Source organism: Anarhichas minor, unplaced genomic scaffold, assembly GCF_050575085.1.
Source record: "Anarhichas minor isolate MPS153535 unplaced genomic scaffold, ASM5057508v1 ptg000042l, whole genome shotgun sequence".
NCBI classification, from domain to species: Eukaryota; Metazoa; Chordata; class Actinopteri; order Perciformes; family Anarhichadidae; genus Anarhichas; species Anarhichas minor.
In genome coordinates this window covers 6092868-6116991 of record NW_027466488.1, presented here as the reverse complement: position 1 = coordinate 6116991, position 24124 = coordinate 6092868, and the positions used below count along the sequence as shown (strand labels likewise).

At 38.8% G+C, this 24124-nt stretch overlaps 1 protein-coding gene across 1 annotated transcript; it reads right to left on the bottom strand.

Annotated features, from left to right (window-relative positions):
• Positions 1–563: 563 nt before the first annotated feature.
• Positions 564–23749, bottom strand: tspan15 (tetraspanin 15). Its single transcript, XM_076110090.1, has 8 exons — positions 23651–23749; positions 16046–16231; positions 14726–14800; positions 12908–13003; positions 8129–8245; positions 4835–4885; positions 4538–4654; positions 564–2850 (listed from the first exon to the last, which is right to left on the bottom strand). Exons 1-8 carry the CDS (start codon positions 23738–23740, stop codon positions 2689–2691), a joined length of 894 nt encoding a protein of 297 aa, XP_075966205.1. The 5' UTR covers positions 23741–23749; the 3' UTR covers positions 564–2688.
• Positions 23750–24124: the final 375 nt, after the last annotated feature.

The window sequence follows — 24124 nt, the reverse complement described above, 5'->3', positions numbered from 1 at the left end:
ACAACACAGAAACACCAAACCACTCTGCACACTCCTCATTGCCAGAGCTCCCTCTCACTTTACACACAAGCTCCTCCAATGTGTAACACAGTTGAAGAACCACAGCAAAGTAATGCTGAGATCAGCAAATGTTTTGCACGTCAATGTTTCTTAAGGAATCAAATTCTCATCTGCATAATGGTTCTATTATTGATCACTCATCTATTCATTTACGTTTTCAATGTTAATTAACAAATACATTTTGTTGTGATTTAAACTCTATGGAGTACATTGTTCATTTTCGTAGCATTATAGACACAAACTTGTAGAAATCTCTGTGAATAAACTCATTTCCTTTCTCTAATGTTTCATGTTTTATTCATACTTGGACCTTTCACGTTTAGTTGACTGTAGCACTGAATGATCTTTCTGTAAAGGGATATGGGGGGGGGGGGGGCTGTTAAATAAATGTTGGCTGACAGTATCACGTTGTGTATTTTCTAGAGCAGGTTTCCCCCTGAGTCACAAACGGGATCTAAATATTTCATGCAAAAGTATTCAGATTTGTTTGTTAAAACACAAACCAGCATTAAATCATTTTATTTTCCACCCTTAACCATGCAAAACAACTTAACACACTTCTTTCAGTACATGTGGTTTTGTGCAACTCAATGAACTGACACTCTTTAAAAAAAATAGATGATGCAATTCCCAGTAAGGCCGCCCCCGTACTTAACGTATGCACTTGTATATAGCACATGAAAAACAATGTGCACACAGTACATGGGATACATAGCAGTGGTGGGCCAAATGTCCTCGCAACTACAAAACTAATAAGATAACTTAGGATGTACATCTGTTTATCATCTTATCCCTTTAAATTGACAACACTGGCACTTAAACTGTGATTTTAGCCTATAGTAATGATAGTTACAGAAAGGTCATCATTACAATCACTCAAATATTCTTTATGTTATATTACATGTTTAGAAAACATCTTCCATGCTGTACACATTAAAAGTGTTAAGTACTGTATGGACTTGACAAAAAACCAGGCTAACATGTAAACCTTGGTAAGTCCTGTTTGGCCTGATCCTCTCGTGTGCTACTGAATAGAGGCAACGACAGAAAAGAACCAATTTGAAATACTTGGAAACAGCAGAGATGTAAGTACAGTACATAATATACTAATATCACTAAGAATGTAGTGGGAAGTCACATAAAGACAAAAACAAAAGGGAAATTTGAATAAGAAAAAAATCAAATTCAACAAATATTTTGTATTTGGTCTAAGTTTTTAACTTCACTTCAAACAGTTCAGTAATACATTAAATTCACATTATTCACTTGTGCAAGTGCATATCTGTAAAACAAACAAACCACACTGTATTATATGTTGTAGGGTGTTCTAAGGCAGGGGTAGCTTAACCAATGGCACAACAGCAATATGTGTGCAAGAGAGCTTTTTTGGAAATGTTGATGAGCCCTCTCATCTGCATGCCAAATGACCCGTTTCACAGCCATTGTCAGTTGCGTGCCCTGTTATTTACGGTAGTTTGATTGTTTTTTTTGCCCCTACCCGCATTCCGCGAAGCCCCGCCCTACTCTGCCTCTGATTGGCTAGTACTTGTTGCTTTCTTAGCAGAATGTGTTCCCTAAAAACATTTTGTCATATCGATACATTTTTTTTTATAATTCAGGCGCAATTGTGTGTCTCACAGATAGATTTACTGTTGCAAGTTAGTAGTACATAAACTCTAAACCGAGAGGGTTGCTGTACTTAATAACCTTGAGATATCCTCTTGTTCTATCAGTGGCACAGCATTAGCATTCATCTTATAAATCAACGTAAAACTGATCATCTTAAAGCAGACTCAGGCCCTGCATGCAGGTCAGCCTCTTCCCCTTCTTTTCTCAATTCTTCCAGTAAGTTGACTGAAGATGAATAGTTAATATATTTCTGAGGTTAAGTTAGAGGCAACACTAGTTGTGCTGGACACATCACGAAGGTTCAGCCAGCACTTGTGAACATGATGTGCAGGGCACTCTCTCAAAGCATTTCAAGTTCTATATACAAATAAGGCAAAAGAAATGGAGCTTCAGAGAGATATAGTGTCTCAGCCTACAATATCTTGCATTTGAGTTTTTGGCAATAGCAGTGTGGATGACAGGAGCTGCTTCACCGCTGGTTGTATAGAGGAGCAGAGCAAAGCTTTAATTGCTGGCAAAAAACAAGCAATGAACACAGGTATAAAGCTATACAAAAAAAGTCAGTGCTGTATATTGTGGTTGTGTGATTGAACTCAACAGACTGATTTCATTGTCATATTGTAAAAAAGAAGCAAAAGTGGTCGTATTGGTTTCTGCGTTTATCCCTGAGACTCTTTTGGGCACAATGCAGCTAAAAGCAAATCTAAATGAGCCATCAATTCCCACTCATGCATTCATACACTGTATGTTAACACGGTAATACTAATTAACACATCAATGGGCCCTGCTAATTATTTTGTGTTGGATACATGCAGGAACTTTACAGTAAAATTGAAAAAGCAACACTTGACTATCAAACAATCAATAATTTGGTTGCATAACATTTCCTTCTAGTCAAAGGTAGTCTCCCACAGTGTCTGCAGCAGTATCTGGATTGACTTTTAACCAACTGTGAGTGTTGGCTGGAGTCCATTTGCTGCTTATCGTTCGTCATCTCCATCAGACCTCTGGCATACACATAAACCATTTTGCCACATGGCCCTGCCTCTTGGCAACCCTTTTATTCTTATTGGAGGTCAGCAGGTCCATGTAGTGACCGTACTCACTGATGGCGTCTTCAACACGAGTCATGTAGAGCCAGCTGGCTATCACACCAAAGAACTGGAGACAGAAAGAGAAAGGGAAGCTAAGCATAGGAAGGCAGGTCACCATTGAGTGCTTCTCATTTGTCTTAAATGTCTCCTCCTTCCATTCTCTTGCGTCTTATCCTCGTGTCTTAATCCCGCCCGCGTTAGACACGAGGAAGACATGCAAGGAGAGGAATCGCTTTCAGACAAATGAGATGTCTTTTCCTCTGAACCGTTATCTGAAGTAATCTCAGTTTCTGATGACAAAAGCAGAGCTGCATGACCTGTCCGCCTGCAGATGTTGACATCTCTGCATGCATTAGAGTTTGTATTTGCACAGATAATGTGATGTACTATCACTACTCACAGTGCAGTAGTGAGAATGTGAAATGTCTCTGCATGTTTTCACTTAAATAAGCAGCTTTACAAGCATCTGCTCAATCATTAAAAACCGGTATTTTGTATTTATATTGCAGATAATATTCATATTCCTATAACAGATCCGTCAAACCACATTTTGTAAAGATACTGTTAAATATATCATATATAGACTTTCTACCTGACTCACAGGGTCTTTTTACCAGCTGTTCATTAAATGTTTTCACTGCTGAAGGACAGCATATTATTATCCATAAAAGACCGAAAATTAAAAGAAAAAAAATTCATGGTGATTTATGAAAATTGTTTTTTGCTGCTGTTATTAATCAAAATATTTTTTTACTAAATATTGAATCGGAGCTAGAATAAAATCTAAGCCTGGTGATGATATTGCACCTGAGTTGAATCAAATGTAAATCAGACTTTAAATTAGAGACAACTGGAAATACAGGTTTGACGGAGAATGCACCAACAACAAGTTTCTCGTGGAGCTTGTGTAGTAAAATTGAGTTATTGCTTGAAAAGAATAAGAATCATACAAGAGAAAATGAAAGAAAAGGGGACGGTTTTTAATTTCCAAAAAACATGTAAACATGTATAGAAACAATATTTTGCTGATATGAACCTCAGAGGTCAGACGCCAAAGGTTAAAACTTGGTTTCAGGTTAAGTTGAAGGTTGGGGTTAAACATGTAATATTTAAAGTTAGTCTAAATCAGGGAATTAATGTAAGCCAATATCCCTTTTGTATGCAGTTTTGCTATTTACGCACATACAAGTGCCCATATGAACTCCTAAGACACTAAAAGAAACACTGTTGCATTGGTGAAACATTTGTCTGACATGAACAGAACTTATTAAATAACATTGGAAACAAAGAACTAGTCAAATGAAATCTGCCACAAAAAAAGGCGCTCTTCCAAAAATACAGCTCACATTATTTCATATTTATTAGAAATTAAGGACATTTTACTGAAGTTATTAATTATTACATATTTAACAATTAAACATGGAATGGACTTCATCCTCAATTACACCTCAATCACAGAACATACATTATCTTTCTCTTCAGGGAGACGATTACACCTTCCTGTTTCTTCAGCTGATGGTCGTGTACATTCATGTAACTGTGCACACAGAGATCTTTAACTTCTGCTTTACGACACGATAACTGTTTCTCATCAGACTACATGTTTGTAATTTAGGTTGGTACCAAAAAACAGAGCACCTTTCCTTATACTTGAAGAACAATTTGCACTGAGCATCATGAATAACAAACTGCCTTAAATGATGGTGCGTGACACATTTGTGACAATATACGTGTGTGTGTGTGTGTGTGTGTACCTGAGGTAGTAGGATCCCTAATAGCAGTCCAGCCATGATCTTATAGTTGTCCATCAGCCAGATGAAGAAAGCATCAGTGCAGCCTCGGATATGGATGGTTTTAATCAAGTCCAAACGCTGCGAGACACAAATTGCTTGTTACTGTAATTTCAGTTTTCACAGTTAGTGATACAGTCAAGGACTTGGTTATTAAGGTGTATTACTAGTTTCGTGAATTACATGCATTAAAGACCACATCATTCAACATTGTGACTAATAATCTTACATTTCATGGAAGTCAATCTTTTGAGATCTCACCTCTTTTTCCAACACCTTGTAGCCACACATAGTGTTGGCCACTTCATTAGGCTGGAGGGGAGAGAAGCAGAGAGAAGAGATACAGTTAAGAGGAAGGAATAATATGTTAGATACAGACAGACGCCTGTGAAGAGGAATCAGCAGCAGACGGAAGAAGGCAAGTTTGTAGTCGACCTTTAACAGTGGTGAAAACATAAACAAGACACAAAATTACACACATAACTACCTCTCTCATGCACACACAGAAGACAGTCCTGAACCGCAAGACTGCTGAAGACATCACGAGAGAAACTGTGTGTGTGTGTGTGTGTAAGAGCCTTTGAGCTAGACACTGATCACAATACCTTTGACTGTGTAAAAACTGAAGTGTGTATATGCACGCATTGTCCCTCATGACTTTGAGCTGGTGGTTTTCCATATTCAAATATTCAGATGGATTCATATATTCAAATGAGATGAAACAAACTGCCAATCTCTCGTGGCCGTCTGGCAGAGGAAGAAGAGGAGGGGGGTCAACATTAACATTTTAGCAGCTATATTTATAAAACTTTTTTAAAATCAGTATTATGATTAATAGTAGGAACAGGAGGGTAGCTCACAACACCCCACTGCTACTATTTTTTGCCCAATTATTCTGCAAAGTGCCTGACTGCAACGATATGATATATCGTCATGTAACTAAAAAGGCAAAAGCAGGAATCGGTGTGCAGTTATGAGCTGGATTGCAGGAGCTGTTGTCTCAGGTGGGAACCCTTGCAGCTCGTCTGTCAGAGAAGAAACGCGATGCTTGATCAAGTTGGAGCTAATTGCTGCTTTGTGTTAATATGGACATACAGGCCTGCAATTACAAAGATAATTACAAAGATTATAGAGTTGAAAACTACACTTTTGAGCATCGGAGCCGACAGTAATGAGTCATTGGTTATGTTCAATGAATGGGTGTGAATCTCAATACAACATCATCATCTAAATAGGGATGGAATTATATGATATATTAAGCCCAATTTACATTAACCTTTCATCTGAATGATTACACAGTAGATGGACAAAGCATAATTTTTACCTTCAATTTGCACCAAATGGACCACATTTTAAAGACAGGAGTGCAGGAAATGGTATCGAGTTTAAATGATATCTCTTCCTGTTAATGTCGCCTTGCACTTAATACTTCCAAGAAAGTATTATAAATACATCTCTCTATTTATGTATTTCTTGTTTGTTTGCCAAGACGAGTCTGTTTCGAGGGCAACAGTTGTCAATCTGTCGGAGAGCTTTTATCTCCTGCCATGTGTCGTCTCTGGCACACACGTTTTCTCATTCTTCATTTAAATGTTTGTCAAATTGAATGTATTCATTCCTAAAAGAGATTTTTGAACAACAATAATATGGATGATAATGACAGACCATAAACCATAGTGGCAGTGGCGTCAGCTGTTGCCGAGCATCGTCTTTTAACAGTTCTAGAAGAATACACAATTCTGAATACAGCAACAAACCAAACTGAGAATCAATCAATTATTACTTTATAATTCTACGATAAAGATATCTGAAATACTACAGTAAAAATATCATATTGGCTGACTTTAGGCTGCTCAACGTCTCCTCTACAGTTTACAGTAATGAGCAACACTGCAAGAACATTTCATACCATAACAGTGGAACGGAAAACAAACCAGTGAAAATAGCGGAAACAAAAGGGATGACATCGCATGTTATCAATTACATTTTTGTCACAAGTGACTCACAAAAATGCAAAACTGTCGAAAATATGAATTAATTGCTAATAGCAATACTGTGCTAATTGAATAAAATATTGAGAACACATACAGAATGAAGGAGTAATGAAGCAGCAGCAGTTTCATGAGTCCAGTTATGAGACAGTCCATCAAACTGTTGTCTGTCTCACTCAAAAGTTTTTGTTTGTTCTCTCTTTGCCTGTAAACTCTGGGGAGTGTAGGTGTATAAATTAAACGGTGCACACATGCTGTTTTGTGTTGGAGAAAATTGCCTCCTAGCGTGTCTGGCATGGAAAAGGCTTAATCACCATCATAAGGGTGCTGAGATGTATTTTAAACATAACTCCACACTATTACAGCTATTACTGTAATGATATACAAACTGAACCGAGTGTTCAGGGATTCACAGATCCATCATAAATAAATAGAGCCAGGAACGATGAATTGTTTTCTCTTTTCCGAGCACATGACGTAAAGTGAAAGATGCTAGGATCGAACGCTGATCTTCAAAACTAATTAACACACATATACAGTATAAGTATGAGGGGTCTTTCTCAGCTCAGGGTGGTATTGGCAGCTACAGTGAGCAGCGACTGAAAGGGAATTCTGATGATTCCAGCATTTAACATACATGGAAATTGTATGTTACGCTTATTTTTTAAGCAATGGCGGCCCTCAGAAACATTTTGTGCGGCCCCTGAACAGGATATGAAATGCATGCATAATATTTGAATCATCTGCGTTCCATTTCAACTTTCAACAGCTGACATTTAGTGCACTACTCAGCTACTGCGTCGAACAGCGCACATTTAACAAGCGTCTATCCGTTTAGGAACGATTGACTTATAGAAAGCTACTTATTGCATAGCAACTAGTGGCACCTAGCAATTGTTGCATGAATCACATTCTGTCATCAACGACAATTTGGCAGTTTAATGTGGAAGTGAGATGGAAAAGCCACCACAGGAAAAATGAAGATTTCAGGAAAAATTTATACATTTTTTAGCTGCTGGGAACACTTTCTGTAATCTTAAAGTTTAATAAATAAATAAATGATTGGTTTTGGAAGTATTTTGTTTTATTGGGTGTATTTGTCTTATATTTGTCTTATATTGTATTTGCTAGCTCCCTAAACTGGCCCATAATGAGATGAGGAGAGTGCCTGTAAACCATTTGAGCGCTCATGACGGAACTGCTCTTTGTTTTATATTTTGTGTCTGTGTTATATACCGAACAAAATCAGACGGAAACAAACCGCAATACATTTTTTTTGAGAAGAATTTCAACAACTAGCACAAACTAGCGTTAAGCGCATTAAAATCATGGCGCAATGACGGTATGACGCGAGCAGAAGTAATTAATCATGTTTGGTTATAATACTTGAATCCAAGCTGTAACTGAACAGCTAATAGTTACATTTGCTGCGCAATGTAATGTGGCAGCAGTAGTGCAGTGAGGGGTAGAAATGGCGGCAATATTATCTGCCAGTACATCCTACAGTACAACAGTAAGCAGCAGTTTATATACTACTAAAAGTAATGGGAAAAGTTGTACCCACCTTAGTAGTAATGCAGCAGGTGTATGGGACGCCGCAGGACGATGGACCGGGTGCAGAACAGTTGTGGTACATGTTGACCGACCAGTCTGTATACTCTTGACCTCCACAACACTCAAACTGCCACAGACAAGAAAGATAGCAGAGTAGAGACAAGGGCCGAAATTGGAAGGAGGAGGAAAGACAAAAAGCAAGAGTTTAAGAGAGTGATGGGAGAGGATATAAGGGGAATAGGAGATAAACAGAGTGGAGACATAGATAAGGGAGAGATAAAAAGAAAGGAAGTAAACAACTTGATGAACAACATTTTTTTCTGATGTTAGTAATGCCAGTAACATTTTGGGAGGAAATGAGCCATAATTAACAATAATTTGCATGTAATTATGAGTCCGTTTGATATGTGCATGCTTCTCTCCATCTCCCAACTTTGCCACACTCAGTGTGGTTGGTCAGCTGGTGGTAGGGCTGGGCGATAGGGGTAAAATCAATATTATGATACTACAGTAAAGTAAAATATTATATTATAATATTAAGATAACTTTTCTGATATAATAATATATCTCAATATGGGAAATCAATCACAAACAACACTTAGAACTCTGACTCATGAATTTGGACAACAAACAAAAATACATTAAAAAATGCATTTTTATCCAGATTACATATAAACAAATCATGGCTGTTGCAACGCAAGAACCTAAAGCTCTATTCGTCCTCTCACTCACATTAGAAATCATCATCATTAATTAAAATCCAAATGTATACATTTACAGCAGCCTCACAGACTGAACCGTTTGCTCCTGAATCTATAACACTTACAGCCGAAATCGACAAAATGATACAAACCAATTGTTTTGTATTGCCCTCTATTTCAGCCATTATTAACAAACCCTGAAGAAAACAATATATTATCACTTAACAGGGGAAATATACAACAAGCTTTGATAAGATATCTAGAGCACATTAATAATTATTGGTTTTGGCTGAGAGCTTTTGAGTCTCATTGATTAAAGCTGCTTCAAACATCTTCCTTATCAGTTTTACATGGTTTGAAGGCTGTTTAGGCAACCACGCTGCAGGGCATCCACGAGGATGTTAATGTTAATTTAATAACCATCAAAATATAACCTAAATAACCTTCTCATAGCAGCAGAAGAACAGGTGTAACAAATAGAGAAAAGTCTATTTATAATATATATATATATATATATATATATATATATATATATATATATATATATGACCGAATGTGGGATGACTAAATGCTTTTCAAATTGTAATAAAATAATTGACTGCCCCAGTTGTTTGCACACAAAATAGATTACACCAAATCCTGTAATGCCTCCATTCAGACATTTCTATCTAATTTATGTTTTCATTGGTTAGCTGTGGCTGCACAGCTGCCCTCAGAGAGTTAACACTCGCAGAAATACCTGAAAACCACACCATTGGCTCTGCTTTGTAGTCGGTGAGGCAAATATTGTATTTGGGAATCAGAAAGACAGTAAGAGAGGGAGAAAATGGGACAAAAGGTCAGACAGTAAGAGGACGAGACAAGAGATGAAGAGAGAGGATGAATAAATGAATACATATGAAGCTGCTCTTTGCCAGGCCGTGTGATCAGTATGCTGACATGACGCCAGTGTGCCGGGAAGTTACTCCCTCTTCTCGTTGGCGTGACTCCACAGAGCGCCGTTTATCCAGCGCCGGGTCAGGACCCGAACGAGGGTCACAGGAAGGCAAAGCAATTGTGATGCGATTAATGTCTGCAAGTGTCGGGTATAAGTCCAAAAACATTAGCCTACGACTTCACAACTGACTTACGAGTTCATTAGGTGCCACTGTACCATAAATACAATCCAACAGTAAATCCTATCTTTGGGAAAATTGATCAGGAGGTTTTGTATCCTCACGAGACAAACCCAAGAGAGGGAAGAGACTATAGAGACTCGTCACTTTCAGATTCATGACTACATCACCCACCAATTTGTTTACTGCAGTTATTGTAAAATACAACATTCATTATTCATCTCCGTCTCAATCAAATACTCATTCTGTTCAATCCCAATCTGGTGTCACGGATGAACCTCTCTTAACCATTACATCTTTTTTAAATGTTTCCATTTTCCGATAGTTTTCTATTTCTATTAGTCTTTTTCACTGTTGGAGGACAACAATTCTCCAGAGGTCAATTACTTGAGAGTCAGTTGTGTCTGAAGGAGTGACTGATTTTAGAGCCAACTGCCGAACTGACTGATGAGCGGCTGTTCACTGGCTGACTGAGTGTCTAACTGGGTGGCTAATTGAACAGCTGACTGCTCAAAGTGTGTGTCGCAAAGACTGAAGCCCCATCATGTGCTCCCTGCATTCAATACTATTTAATTAGTACTATTATGGCATCCATGCAGAAACGTTGTGACAGATCTTCCATGCCCGATAAAGTTAGCATTTAAAAAAAAAAATGTTTTTGCCAAACTTCTCCTTTACCAACTTTCCACATCCAATGTTTTTTAAAGGTGAAACACATTAGAGGGCTGAATAACAGAATCTTGACTCCTTCCTTCTGAGATTTCTGTGTTTTTCTTTTCTAAAACAGATTAAGTAGCTGATTATTTTCCTTCAAAATCCATTCGGGCCAAAAAACAAACCAAAGCAAAAAGCTTATTGAAGTCATAGTGTCTGAACTGAAATAGGGATATTTTATGCAACCTCAACCATTATTACCAGTTCAGACATTTACACTCTCTTCATATTGGGTTATTACCAATTACTGACCAATTAGTTTTAATAAGCCATTATCCCCTGATGAAACCTGTGTGAAAGGTTACAGCAGGTTTACCACCACACACACACACACACACACAATGAATCTGCATGCAATTTGACATTCAATAAGGTTTTCAATAAGAGAGACAAATATAGCATATATGCACTCTTGCCTGCATGGTTCTCAGTTGACACTAAACTCCACTAAAGCCTTCTAATGGTTTTCAGAAATGTAGTATTTAATCAAACATCTGAATATTTCTTCAACCAAGTACAAAACACATGCAACAAACATAACCATCACACAAGGAACGCAAACTCAGATCACTTGATACCTCCAATCCCAAGAACAAACCTCCTCAAACGCAGTTATCTAATAGTAGCTTGGAACTGACTACCTCCTCATATAACTTGTACAGTTAAACTGTCATTTAAAAAACAATTAAAGGCTCACCTAAGGCCACTGACCATATGACTAGAACTCCATTGCCTTTGTAGACTCCTGATCCTTTCTTTAAAGAGGTTATGGATGCATAATGTTAATGATCGGTGCCGATACTATACATCTTAGTCTCTGACTGTACTTTGTATCTGATTGTACTATTATAACCGTTTCTTTTGCGTCATGTATTGTATGCATTATGATTTGTCCTTTCTGTGGACCCCAGCAAGATTAGCGACCGCCAAGGCGTCAGCTAACGGGATCCAGTTAATAAACATTCATATCATGATTCAACAGATGGCATTGTGTTGCTTTAGAAACAAATTAAAGTGTGTTGGACTCCATACCCACTACTGACCTTCCTTTTGTTAGCAAAATACTTGATAGTCATGGAAACGTAGAGACAAATAATTAGATAATTATCTAAATGCACAGTGACGTGTCAGTCGAGTTACGGAGCTCAACATAGCACTCAAACAGCCCTTATCAGAGTAATCAATGTCGTTAAGATCAACACTGACGTAAAACAAATCAAAGAATATGTTCTTAGCATCTCTCCAGAAAATAAATGGCTTTTTGTTCAAACAACCACACAGCGCTGAGGAAACAAAGTCAATGTTTCTCCAAATGACTGGATGGCCTTGTGCTTTTCACTGCTGCAAGACGTCTTGATATAAAATCCTCATGCGATGGCTGTGACAACACTGAACGCTGTGACTGCAGATAAAAGAATGATAAAACATTTGAGCTGGGTGGCGTTTATGTGGGGGGGGGGGGGGGGGGTCTGTCTTGGATTCCCTCTGATGAGATTGCAGTAGCTTTAAGTAAGAGTTTAACACATAAAAACTCAGCAGGACTGTATCAATGTGGCTTGATCAGATTTGATTGACAGTAGTTTGGAAGAAATAAAAAGCCAACAACCCCACAACTATCATCCCATTAAGATTTAAATGTTACTAAATCCTGATTGGTGCACCGAAGTACGTGACATCCCCTTTTCCTAACTGCGCCGCGTCTTTTAAACCAGTGAGAAGAGACACAAACACAAATACAGAAATCTTTCATGTGAAATAAACAGAACTGTTCTAACTTTGACAGAAACTACTGTGACCACGTTGTTCATACTAAGAAACTGATATAAATGGTATCATTTGACAGCCTTGGCACACTGGAGATCAAGGGAACACGCCTGTTAAGTCTGCTAGTCTATAAATGCTTTGGAAGCTTAGACTTTGGATTCAAGACAATCATTTAAAAGCTGAACTCTTCCATTGTGAAGGGATTTGAACTGAGGCAGGTGCAGGTGTTTGCTAAACCACCAAATTACCTTCCACAAAACAACAGCCAACTGTCGTTTCATTCAATCAACAGACTCCTGCTGCAGAGTAACGTCTCTCTGATTATTCTGTAAACAACTTGTGATCATCCCAGATCACTTCAAATCCTGACTAGAGCCCTGTAATGCTAAACAGGTGTGTTGTGTGTACTGCATTGCATTACGACATATTTAAAAAGCTCACATGGACCTTTCAATCCTGTCACATGACAGAAAGCATTCAGTGACATAACCTTACCCTCTTCTGTACAAAGTCCATGATGTTTTTGAAGTCCAGGTCATCATAGTAGTTCACTATGCCTTTTCGGATGTTCTTGTTCAGCAAACCCACAGTCTGTAAAGAGGGAGAAAAGACAACAAAAGCAAAACAGTTTGTGTGTGTTAATAATACAAAGGATGTCATGTTACCACAATTGTTTTGTTTCTACGACACATCTTATCTACAATCAATGTGTCAGGCAGGCAGCAGAGGAAATGTTCTCATTAGTCAAGGTGACTAATCCACTGAACTGGAATATTGAAATGTGACAGTTTGACAGCTCACATCTGTCAGTCACAATCTGGTGCAGCAGGGTCACGTCAGGTTAACGCATTAGTCTATCCGGATGCTACAATAAATATTTGAAACTCCACTAAGTACGTTTATGAAGAGGTTTTCTTTTAGGGAACTAATCATTTATTCCACTAATTCCACTTCACTCTTTGTTTGGGATACATTAGTCTTATTTATACTTCATAAGAGGGGTTGGGCTATTTACTGCATTCAGGCCCGCTGATGCTCCGTCATTTCGCTCTTTTAACAACCTGTAATAAAGACTTGAGACTTCTCCGCTCACGAGAGGCTCAGAGATTGAAGGGACTGAGCCTTTCATTCAATTTATTTTCTTCTTCCCCTGAAAATATCAGGTCTTCACAGTGAATGTATAGAGGCAAAGCAGCCATATTTAAATCACATTGCAATAAGAAGATTTATAGACTTGGATTAAGTCTAGCGAGGCGTTTCCCTTTGAGACACAAGACACTGGACCATTATTAAATAACGTGCTATAAGCTCATATGTCGTTATCACTTTAACACAACGCTGAAAACAAAAAGCCATCTTTCATAAAATCTACTTATAGAGGAAATAGACTGAAATCTTATTCAAATGCACGGACATGTCTTTTTAAATCTCAATGTAAATGGGACAACAGTAAAACAAAGAAGTGACAGAAGCTCAGTTTGTAATATATTTTCAATAAAACTGCCATTAACAAACTGAAACGTACATTCATTATGTGGATCATTTAGATTTTCTTATGACAAACTGGCATGAACATTAAAATGCACCACACGATATTATTGAAAAAAGTTATTCCAAGAGAGGCCATTATTATGTTTAGTGTAAAGTCATGTAAATGAGATGATTGAAAGCATTAAAAAGAAGAAAAAAAGACATTAAGATATTCATCATTGGCAAGAAGACTGATATTAAATGTAATGAACATCTCAGTAGAGGAATGTCATTATCATTTCCCCCTGTAATCATGGATCATGGTCACATGATCACATTAGCACTTCCTCACATATAGAAACACAAGTCAGGAAAGCAGTGCGTTTCATCAGCATACGGATATCATTACAATGATCATCCTATCTACTCTTTGAACAGATACATTCTGAATATACGGTCCCTGACATTAAGATTTCAATGTGGTGTCAGTGAAGTCTCCTTTTAATAACACACATTATAGGATGTCAACTCACTAACCTGCATGGTTTTTGCATTTGGTTTTGATAAATTGACTTTTTCTTCATCATGGCTCATTCATTAATATTACCGTGTGCTTTAAAAGATGCATGCAGTGTTTGGTGCATGTCAATCATACCGAGATCAACCAAAAGCTATATTAAACAAGATGAATCCAATTCATTTTGTCTTGGTTTTTATTATATCCTCATGATGAACAGTATTTCAATTTCAGTTTATTGCTGCATAAAGCGTTGGTTGTTAACCTGTTCCCCCACTAGGTCTTTCTAAATGTCAGGTTATTGATCGACACCTTGGACGACTCACCTGATTGCGGAACACCAGCGCCATGATTCCTCCGAGCAGCTCCAGGATCAGACACACAGCCAGGGTGTACATGAACTGTAACCAAACAGACCATAGAAAGGAAGAGTCATTAAACATTTACATTTCAGTATTCATCTTTATAGTTGTTTTTTGGACGAGCTTTTGATCAGCTATTAAAGTTATCACCAAACTTAGATATATGAAATCAGGCTTTTCACTACTGCCACAAACAACGGTATTTGTTTGGTCCTGCGTTTGTAGCACTGTCTGTCTGCCTGCATGTCTTTGCACCCAAACATCTGTTCCAGGATAAAAGGGAAGCATATGCTCCCATGCCCGAAGTAAACTGCTGTTGAACACGGAACGGTTGTTAATGACAAGAAAACTGATAATGAATGTAACGAACATCTCAGGAAAGGACCGTCACAATCTTACCCATTTGGCTCCGTAATCATGGATCACGGTCACGTGACAGTAAGGTTTTCATCTGAACAAAATAACATGAGGCAGTTTAATACCTCATGCATCTTCAGTTGTAACATGATCTCCATGTAAATGAGATGAAGATAAAACCATAACACGCCATAAGACAAATTGACAAATTTGGATCTAGTTTTTTTTCTTATGTTCACGACTTCTACAAATGACGCCCATAAAATCACACAAACGCAATGACAAAAAAACAAACAAAGTTTATGCTGACCTCCTTTAGTAGAATGTTTTTAGGAGTGAACATATTAACAGCTTTTAGGCTTTTGGCTCAAAATCTCAGAAGAATGACAGCCGGTCTCGAGGTACTCAGACGCAATGCATTGTGGGGCAGTCGAGTACGCGCGGTAAGCTCACGTTGCATACTCAGAAATTGTTGCTAATGAAGTATACATTTGGGCATTTCTCACGAACACAAAATGCAATGCAGTGTGAACGCACTACATACTCAGTTTCACGTCATTCTTAGTATGAATAGTTTGTTAGTATGTGATTTTGAACACAGCCTATGTGAATAAATTAAGCTGTACCCAAGCTGTTACCTAGGAACACAATTCCATTGAAATGGTCAATAGGAATCTAGAGCTATAACTATATAGAGAGCTATAGCTCTCTATATAGCTATAGCTCTACTTTCACCTGTTTTAAAAGGGGATTTACTGGTGGTACAAATGGAGGTAAATATTAACACCGTTCTATAACTAATGCTGCTTTGTAAATAAGAAATAAACACACATAAAGTGTTATAAAAAACAAAGAATAAAAGCATCCTGGCAGCAACTTAATTTAAAAGATAAAGATAAAGTACTTGGCTCTCAGTACACCACTCACCACTTTCAGTAGGGTTAGATTATCCCTCAGTGAACCCAAGACTCCAATGAGTGAAACAATAAACATGATGATTCCCAGGAGGATCAGGATTATAGCCGGGGCCAAAAACACTCCGTCCAATGTCTTGTAGCGTTGTCTCTCCACCTCAGCATAGATGCCAATGCCCAGGATGAAGCCACCTATCAACTGGAAACAACACAAAAAGCAGTAAGGATGGGTTAGTCATACGCTTGAAAGAGCAGGTGTCCGATTCATCTCATTCCAGCGGGTTTAAAATACGACTAAAAGAAGAAAACACTCTTCATGATTTCCTAGATTAGATGCTACTTTCACAGCCACCACTCAGCTGGGAAAATGACTATTATGTATAAAAAAAAACCTCAGTCTCATGGCAGTTCTTGAAATAGTCACAAAAAAATGCAATGTATTGGTTTTGTGTACAGGGAACTGTCGCTCTGCAAAACTTATTTCTCGAGACAACCTTATAAAAATACCATATAAAACGAAAGTTAGGCAACAAAGGTTAGGTTTAGGAAAACCATCATGAATGTTAGGGTTAGGCAACAAAAACCCAACAACACTTTTGGATACGTGTTCAAAACCGGTCTCGTGGGTTCGTTGGACACATCCACCTCCACTCCCGCCCACCATAAGTAGTCTTTGTCGCTATTTAATACTACGTTACTTGCTCTGACCTTGCATAGTCATGTGGATGCATCGAGTTCGTGTCTCCGCCACAGAAAGTCATGGGATCAACAGGTTTCAACATACCCTACATCAGATGTACAGATGTGATCAGACAGTGTGAACTGGGGTTTGATAGCTGCTTCAGTGAATCTCAATCATTTTCAAATCCCTTTTTTAATTACATCAGCTATTTGGTTTCAGCATTTTAAAATGAAATAGTTAAGAATTAGAAATTAAAGATCGACTAAACTCAAGTTATGTTGAGTAGAATATCTATTCAGCTGAATTTTATAGGGCTGCCCCCTTTCAGTCCACTCATGGTTCCTTTGGTCTTAGGCGACTAAGATTTCTTTAGTCTATCAGACGTTCTTTAGGACTTATTTCCAAGAAACTAATGAACACATCTCTGGTAAACAAAGGGTGCTAAGTGGTGCTGTTGCATGATTCTTTGTGGAGACACTAACTTTTACAGATCTGTTGATTAAATCAACTAATTGAGTGGTTTACACAATCGAATGAGTGTTCGCTGACTAAGAATGTCTTTGGTTGAGGACAGCCTTAGAATTTTATGGACAATGTTCATTACTATAAAAACAATATAGACAGTATGAGATTTGCTCGACTCTGATCCAAACAAAAGCAACACAAAACATCTACTTCTTGACTGAAGTACCTCATTGTATACTAAATACTGTACTCATTATGAGCAAAATATATGATGACCAAGAAGTGCTGCATAGCGGAACACATACGTTTACCTTGTTGCCTTAGTAGCATGCAATTATTGAATAGTGTTTTTGTTCATTTCATTATTTATAGTTTATAAAATGAACACTGAAGTTCACATGCTTTATTTTGATTGTAGATTCCCTGCTTATCGTCAGCATGTAACATCGTCATTGTGAGCATACTAGAATGCTGACTTTAAGCACTGCTGAGCCTAAGTGCAGCCTCACAGAGTCGCTAGTATGGCAGCAGACCCTTAGTGTTGTTTAATCTTCAGTGGGCAAAATCTAACTTTCAAAAAGCGTCCTCCGTAAACATTCGCCTGAGTACATTCCGAGTGTGCGCACGCGCACACACACACACACACACACACACACACACACACACACACACACACACACACACACACACACACACACACACACACACACACACACACACACACACACACACACACACACACACACACACACACACACACACACACACACACACACACACACAATGCATTTTTGTCTTCAAGATCAAACCTTCGATAATTAATTCAAGTCTGACTTTAAAATGTTTAAAATGCTGTGAAGAAGATTAGTGTCTAGACTGTCACACACACACACTGCTCTGTAACACTGTCTGTGCTTCTTTCTCTTTCAATCCTTCAATTTTAGCCTTTCATTGCATCGATCCCCTTTTTTAAAACAGAATTATCTGGATCAGAGTTGCAAGAGGCTGGATTTTCCCCCAGCATCTATGGTTCAGAAACTTAACAAGAAGGCATCCCAAAGTGTCATGAAAGTCATCAGCAACAACAGGGTTTCTTTATACCACAAAAGTTGTAATCGTGTTTTGAAAACTGAGCTCTTTCACCATTAAAGTATACAGTAAAACCATCCCTACAACGATGGTGGATTGGCTTTCCTGGTGTTCAAATAGCTTGGTAGCCGACACCGACCAACTGTCTAATTTGGTTTTGTGCTGCAAAAATAAAAGCAATCTCAACTAGTACTGTATAGCTGCTAATGGATGCTAATTAACATTAAGGTTTGATAAGAATTAATGAGCCTGGGCTACACTGAGATTCCAGTTTGAGCCTGCAAATAAAAACATCTAAAACCTCTAAACCCTTTAACTAACTGAAGGATATATCACATCAACGCTCATTTAGATAGATATTAAAATAGTTAATTTGATCCTTCCTCAAAAGATTAGATTAGAATAAAATAAACCACCATCGGCAAATGTAATAATTGTTTCACACCGACCTTGTTGACACTAACAAGACAGATTGAGACAGAGGCTTGATTCTCCAGTCAAATATAAATGGTAAACCATCCAGTCCAGTGTTTTGTGCCTTCCTTGCCACATATTCAGTGTGACATTAGCATCAAAACTGCAACAGTAATCTGCATTTTATCAGCATCTGGAATCATCTGGAATCATTATGTCACAGCAACTGTCACAGCCTAGCAGGGACATCAAGAGAGTGAAGAAAAGCTTAAAGGGTCAGTTCACTCAAATTACAGCCCTAATATTATCTCGCATTTTAACCTTAAAAAAATAAAAATTCTGGTGAAGGATGTTTGCAAAAGCTTTTTCTTCTACCTTTTAATGTATACTATGAATTGAAGTAGAAATTGAATACATGACAACAAAGTAAAATGACCAAGTGTTTTCCTACAATGAGCTTCAGGCAAATCTAAAATTAAAAAGGCCAATTACATCACACAGATTCAATTATAGCCAAATGGTACATGAGCAAATGTAGGACTGTAATGTGATCAGACAGCCAAAGTAACTGGCCAAACACCAATGACCCATTTATAGCACTGTAGCTTTAATCATCTCTGTATCCTTTATGCATCCAGGGAGGGCCGAGAGACTCTTCAGTCTGAAATAGCCACCTTTCATGTACAATCACACATCTAGACATTCACCTGTAAGCTGCTAAACACAACACAACACATCACTAACTAACACACACACACACACACGCACACACACACACACACACACACACACACACACACACACACACACACACACAAACACTTTCTTCAAATGCAAACTTGTATCAACAAGCTGACAGTTTTGATTATCTACACCACTTTAATTAGAGGAGAAAATGATCGCAGCCAAAATTAGGTTTTTAACAAGACTAACCAGATTCAAGCTAAACGTTAACATCACAAAACCACGGCTGATATGTTGATAAGTTTACCATTTTAGTTTAGCGTGTTGGCATGCTAACATTTGCCAATTAGCATTATAAGAAAGGAACTACAGTAAAACACAGTCTAGTTGTCGTCACGCTTGTAGCTGTAAGGCTGAGGTCCAGGGTAGTTAGAGGAATCTACATTCCAGCCGGAGGGCTCCACCCACTCCTTCAGGGGAGCATTGGGATCAGGTGAGGGAGGAGACACACCTCCCCAACATCTCCAGGGTTGGAGAGATTTGAGACCTGAAAACCTGCAGAACTGACTCTGTCTCTGTCTCTGATTGCTGTGCTGCCACTATTTTCTGTGTCCTCCGTACCGTCCTGTTACAGTGTTGGTTATTATTACTTCAATCTACAGCGGCAGTTTATAAGGCGGAGTCGACCTTTTTGATTCAGTCTCAATTTTCCCCCGAAGCAAAGATTACTTTGAAGAAAGCACGCGCGCACACGCACACACGAGGACAGCATGTTGCACGTACAAAAAGCCTCATTCTTTGACACGTTTGTCTGCCTCCCCACAATTTATCTTCAGCCTTTCAGTTCTAAAAGGTCCAAGCACTATTTATAATCCACCATAATGTCTTTTCCTTACAAGTCCCTGCTTGCTGTGTTATGAGATCTCGCTGCTGGCTGGTCGCATGCCAGCCCCGAACTCACTTCAATTCAGCCAAGAGGAGAGGGGGGGGGGGGGGGCACTTAGAGCCATAAACAAAGCAACTCCAAATTTCTGCAGATGACTTCGTGACGATGTCAGGGCATCAGGCCAAGGTTAAGTTGTATCATATAACCGACTACACTCCGCTGCAACAATTCCACAGTGCTGTTGGTGAGCTTGACTAACTGCTGTCATACAGTCGGTGCTGAGACTTCAGATGCAGCTCTGAAACCAACCAGGCTACAAGCTGCAGACATGGGACAAACATCAGGACACATGACACTGGTGTGCGTTTAGACAGACAATAAGAGAGGAGGTTGTCTTGTTCAGAGCTAAGATCACAGTTGGTTTCACAATTCAACTGACAGATGTAAGCAATTCATGACAAACTACAGATGGTAATCGTAGTGACTGATCACAACATGTAATACATTACATACCAGCTCTACTCTGCCTTCCAAATGCACTGTTTGCATTATGTCACTACACACATTGGCATAACATCTCAGAATGATCATGACCTTTGGTTTGGAATAATCATATCCCTTTTTCATGCTTTGCTTTAGTTTTGGTTTTAGTCTCGTCAACTGCACCACCTTTGATCATACAGTATAAAGCTGGATTAGATGACGTCATTGTCCTTTTACGACTTCGATTTCACACAGTGAACAGGAAGTAACTCCTGTATTGTTCCTCCAATATATGCCGTTTGTCATTTAATAATAAAAAAGGAGGAATAAATAAAAGTGTCAAAGCATGACAGTAGGAGCTAATTATACTACTACAGCTTCCTTTTTAGGTAGTTTAAGAGATCAGTGGATCAGATGAGAAAGCACAGGTCTGAGGTTGAAAACATGTCACTGAATCGTGTATGGGCTACACAACCGTCCCAATAAATCACCACCACAGAATTTGGCCACTGCTGCCAATAAAGCTGCCTGCTGTATCAGCATTTGTGCATGCAGTCAATTAAAAATACGTTTCAATTACTATCACACACCTGTTTCATCAAACATTACGGCACAAAACGGTTGGTGTTGATTTGAATAAAACAGCACCCACTTTAATGTCGAGTGTGTGAACACTTGCTACTGTCAACGTTTCCTGGAGGATGCGACAACATGACCCAGACTGCTCTTTATTCTCGACTGTATCACGCTGAGATAAGCCACATTCCTCAGAGACGGCGTCTGGCGAGTGTCTCTTTAACATCATGACTGAATCAACAAGCTGTATGAGCAATGTAAATATAACCCGTTAAGCTGATTCACATCTCCTATCATTCATTCTCCATAATAAACCCATTACTGACTCCATCTGCCTCACCATCCCACTCTTCCCCTCTCTCCATGAATAAACGTTTCAGAAATATCCCACGGAGGAAACTAATAATTGATTTTCTTTCTATGGTAAGTGTTGTGTCAATCAGCCATCTGTCATGTTTTCTATGACAGGGACCAGCTGCAGGGTTTGGCGCACAGAAACTTTTATTTCTTTAAAAAAAAACTGACATAATAGAAACTAGTAGAGTATATGTTTTCAGTTTCAGCTTGAATTAATATAATATACAATACAACCTGTGTATATTTTTGAATTTCTGTCATAACTTCCCCTTCCTAACTTCCCTGAGACTTTTGATTTTATGCATGCTTGCACTACTTGTGGTTTTGGGGGCCTTTGATGGTCAACGGCCCCTGGACATCTGCTGTGACAGTCAATCAGCCAGTCATGCAGAGGCAGCAAGAACCCAGTCATAATAATCCCTCCATCAACAATCAATAAACAGTTAGCCAGCTTGAGCTACACAATCAGCAGATTCCTTCACAGTCTGTGGTAACCTTATTGTGTAGGTTGTAAATAGCGGTGTAACTGATCGTCGTTGATCCGTGATCCGTACGGACCCCCTCACGGTTCAGCACACATGTACGGTGGATTAAATACTGAGGGTACCTTAAACATCATAGTGTGAAATAAAGTTTTACTGAGGATCGTTATCCACCAATGTTCAATAAAATATGCGATCAGTACATCGGTTCTGTTCCCTGACCCCTGATAATGTTACAATGTAAACAACCAATGTGTGTTTAAATTGACCAGAGGAGAATGATGGTGCAGTTGGGTTACATTATGATGCGTCCAGAGATTACAGTGCAGTTCTATAAAATAAATGTACTATGTGAGTGTAACTGCACTTAGATTTAAAGGATCAGTGTCAAGCATTTAGGGGGATCTATTGGCAGAAATGGAATATAATAAATAAATGAAAATACTTATAAGTGAATAACCACATGAAAGTAAGAACCTGGTGTTTTTGTTAGATTGAGCTGTTCATGTCTATGTCTACGCCATGTTTCTACAGAAGCCCAGATCAGATAAACAACACTGGCTCTAGCCGGAGCCTTTAGCGTTTCACCTTTTTGTATCAGCCACTGACGTTTAACATTAGATGTCGCCAAATCCTTCACAATGCACCTTTAATCATAGTAATTGTATTACATTTTATGTTTTGTTGTGTTGACTACCTTTTTTAAATCACTTTGAATGAAAAACACACACTATTCAGGTCTGACGTGTGGATGTTCTGTCTCTTTAAAAAAAGAAGAAAAGGGAAGCAGATGAAATATCTCAAAACTTCAGAGAATAATGCCTGAATATCCCCAATTTCATGCTAACATGCAGATTGTGTTACTTGGTAAACTGAACAATAGGCCTATAATTACTAGACCAACTGTCATTTAGAGCAATTTAATGCTGTTACGACACTTTCCTAAACTTACTGAAAACATTATTGCCTGTCTGTCATCTGGTGGCTCTCACGTGACTCGTGTCCGACCACAGCCGGACACGAGAAAATGTGCACAAGCAGCTTGTGGAATCTCCCAGAAAGAAAAGCCTCATTATAGCTGACTGTTCCTCTTTATCTGCTCGCTCGATGTGTTTACCAAGTACGGATCAGGCAGGTAAGAGCAGGGTAAAGGTGCACACGGGAGGGTGTGGCCACCTTGTAGCAGACAGACTGCAGAAGAACACTCCTCCACAGGTACAACACCTGTCGCGTTCAAACTGTGGATCACAACTGAACGCTGCGATTTGAAAAGTGGATGAAATGTTGAGCGTCGATCATTTTCTAGCAAGAACACCATTTATTATGATTCCTTTCCATGGAGGTGGACGGCACACACACACACACACACACACACACACACACACACACACACACACACACACACACACACCCCCTGTCTGTCTGCGCATCGCAAACCGGGATATTTGTGCAAACAGCGCGCGCTCCTCTTTAACAAATCATCATAATGACGTTACTCACCCACCAGACGATGGCATAAGCGAACAGGATAAATTTGAGTAAAATGTATGAGAATCGCTGACAGTATCGGACATCTTCCTTGTCGGACATCGTGGCTGACTGAGGACAGTTGACTCCTGTGATGGTGACAACTCACTTCCGCGTTGTCATCGTCACCTCACCTGGTAGCGCGCGAGTGATGGATGGGTGGGAGGTTTATGGGCTGGAGTAAACTGAAAGCGATATCGAGTGGGAGTATTTCGCCGGTAAAACATTTAAATGGCCACTGAGATTTCGAATGATCGATGAGTTTGATGAAATACAATTGTTTTTAGACCGGTGAACCGCGAAATTGATCTGACTGCCTCAGGGGCGTATCCAGGAATTATGGGCTCATTGCACTTCCTCCTCTTTTCCTTTATTTAAACAAATAAAAGTCTCACTGAGATTAGGTTATAAACCACCTTTTGAAAGTGGTTTGGCAAGGAGGATGGC

Coding starts and splice junctions, on each gene's coding strand:
- tspan15 (XM_076110090.1), bottom strand. CDS start 23,740: ATGTCCGACAAGGAAGATGTCCGATACTGTCAGCGATTCTCATACATT. Junction 8,246..12,907: donor TGGACTTTGTACAGAAGAGG/GTAAGGTTATGT, acceptor TGTCTGTGGCAG/TTTGAGTGTTGTGGAGGTCA. Junction 2,851..4,537: donor TAGGGATCCTACTACCTCAG/GTACACACACAC, acceptor TTCTGTCTCCAG/TTCTTTGGTGTGATAGCCAG.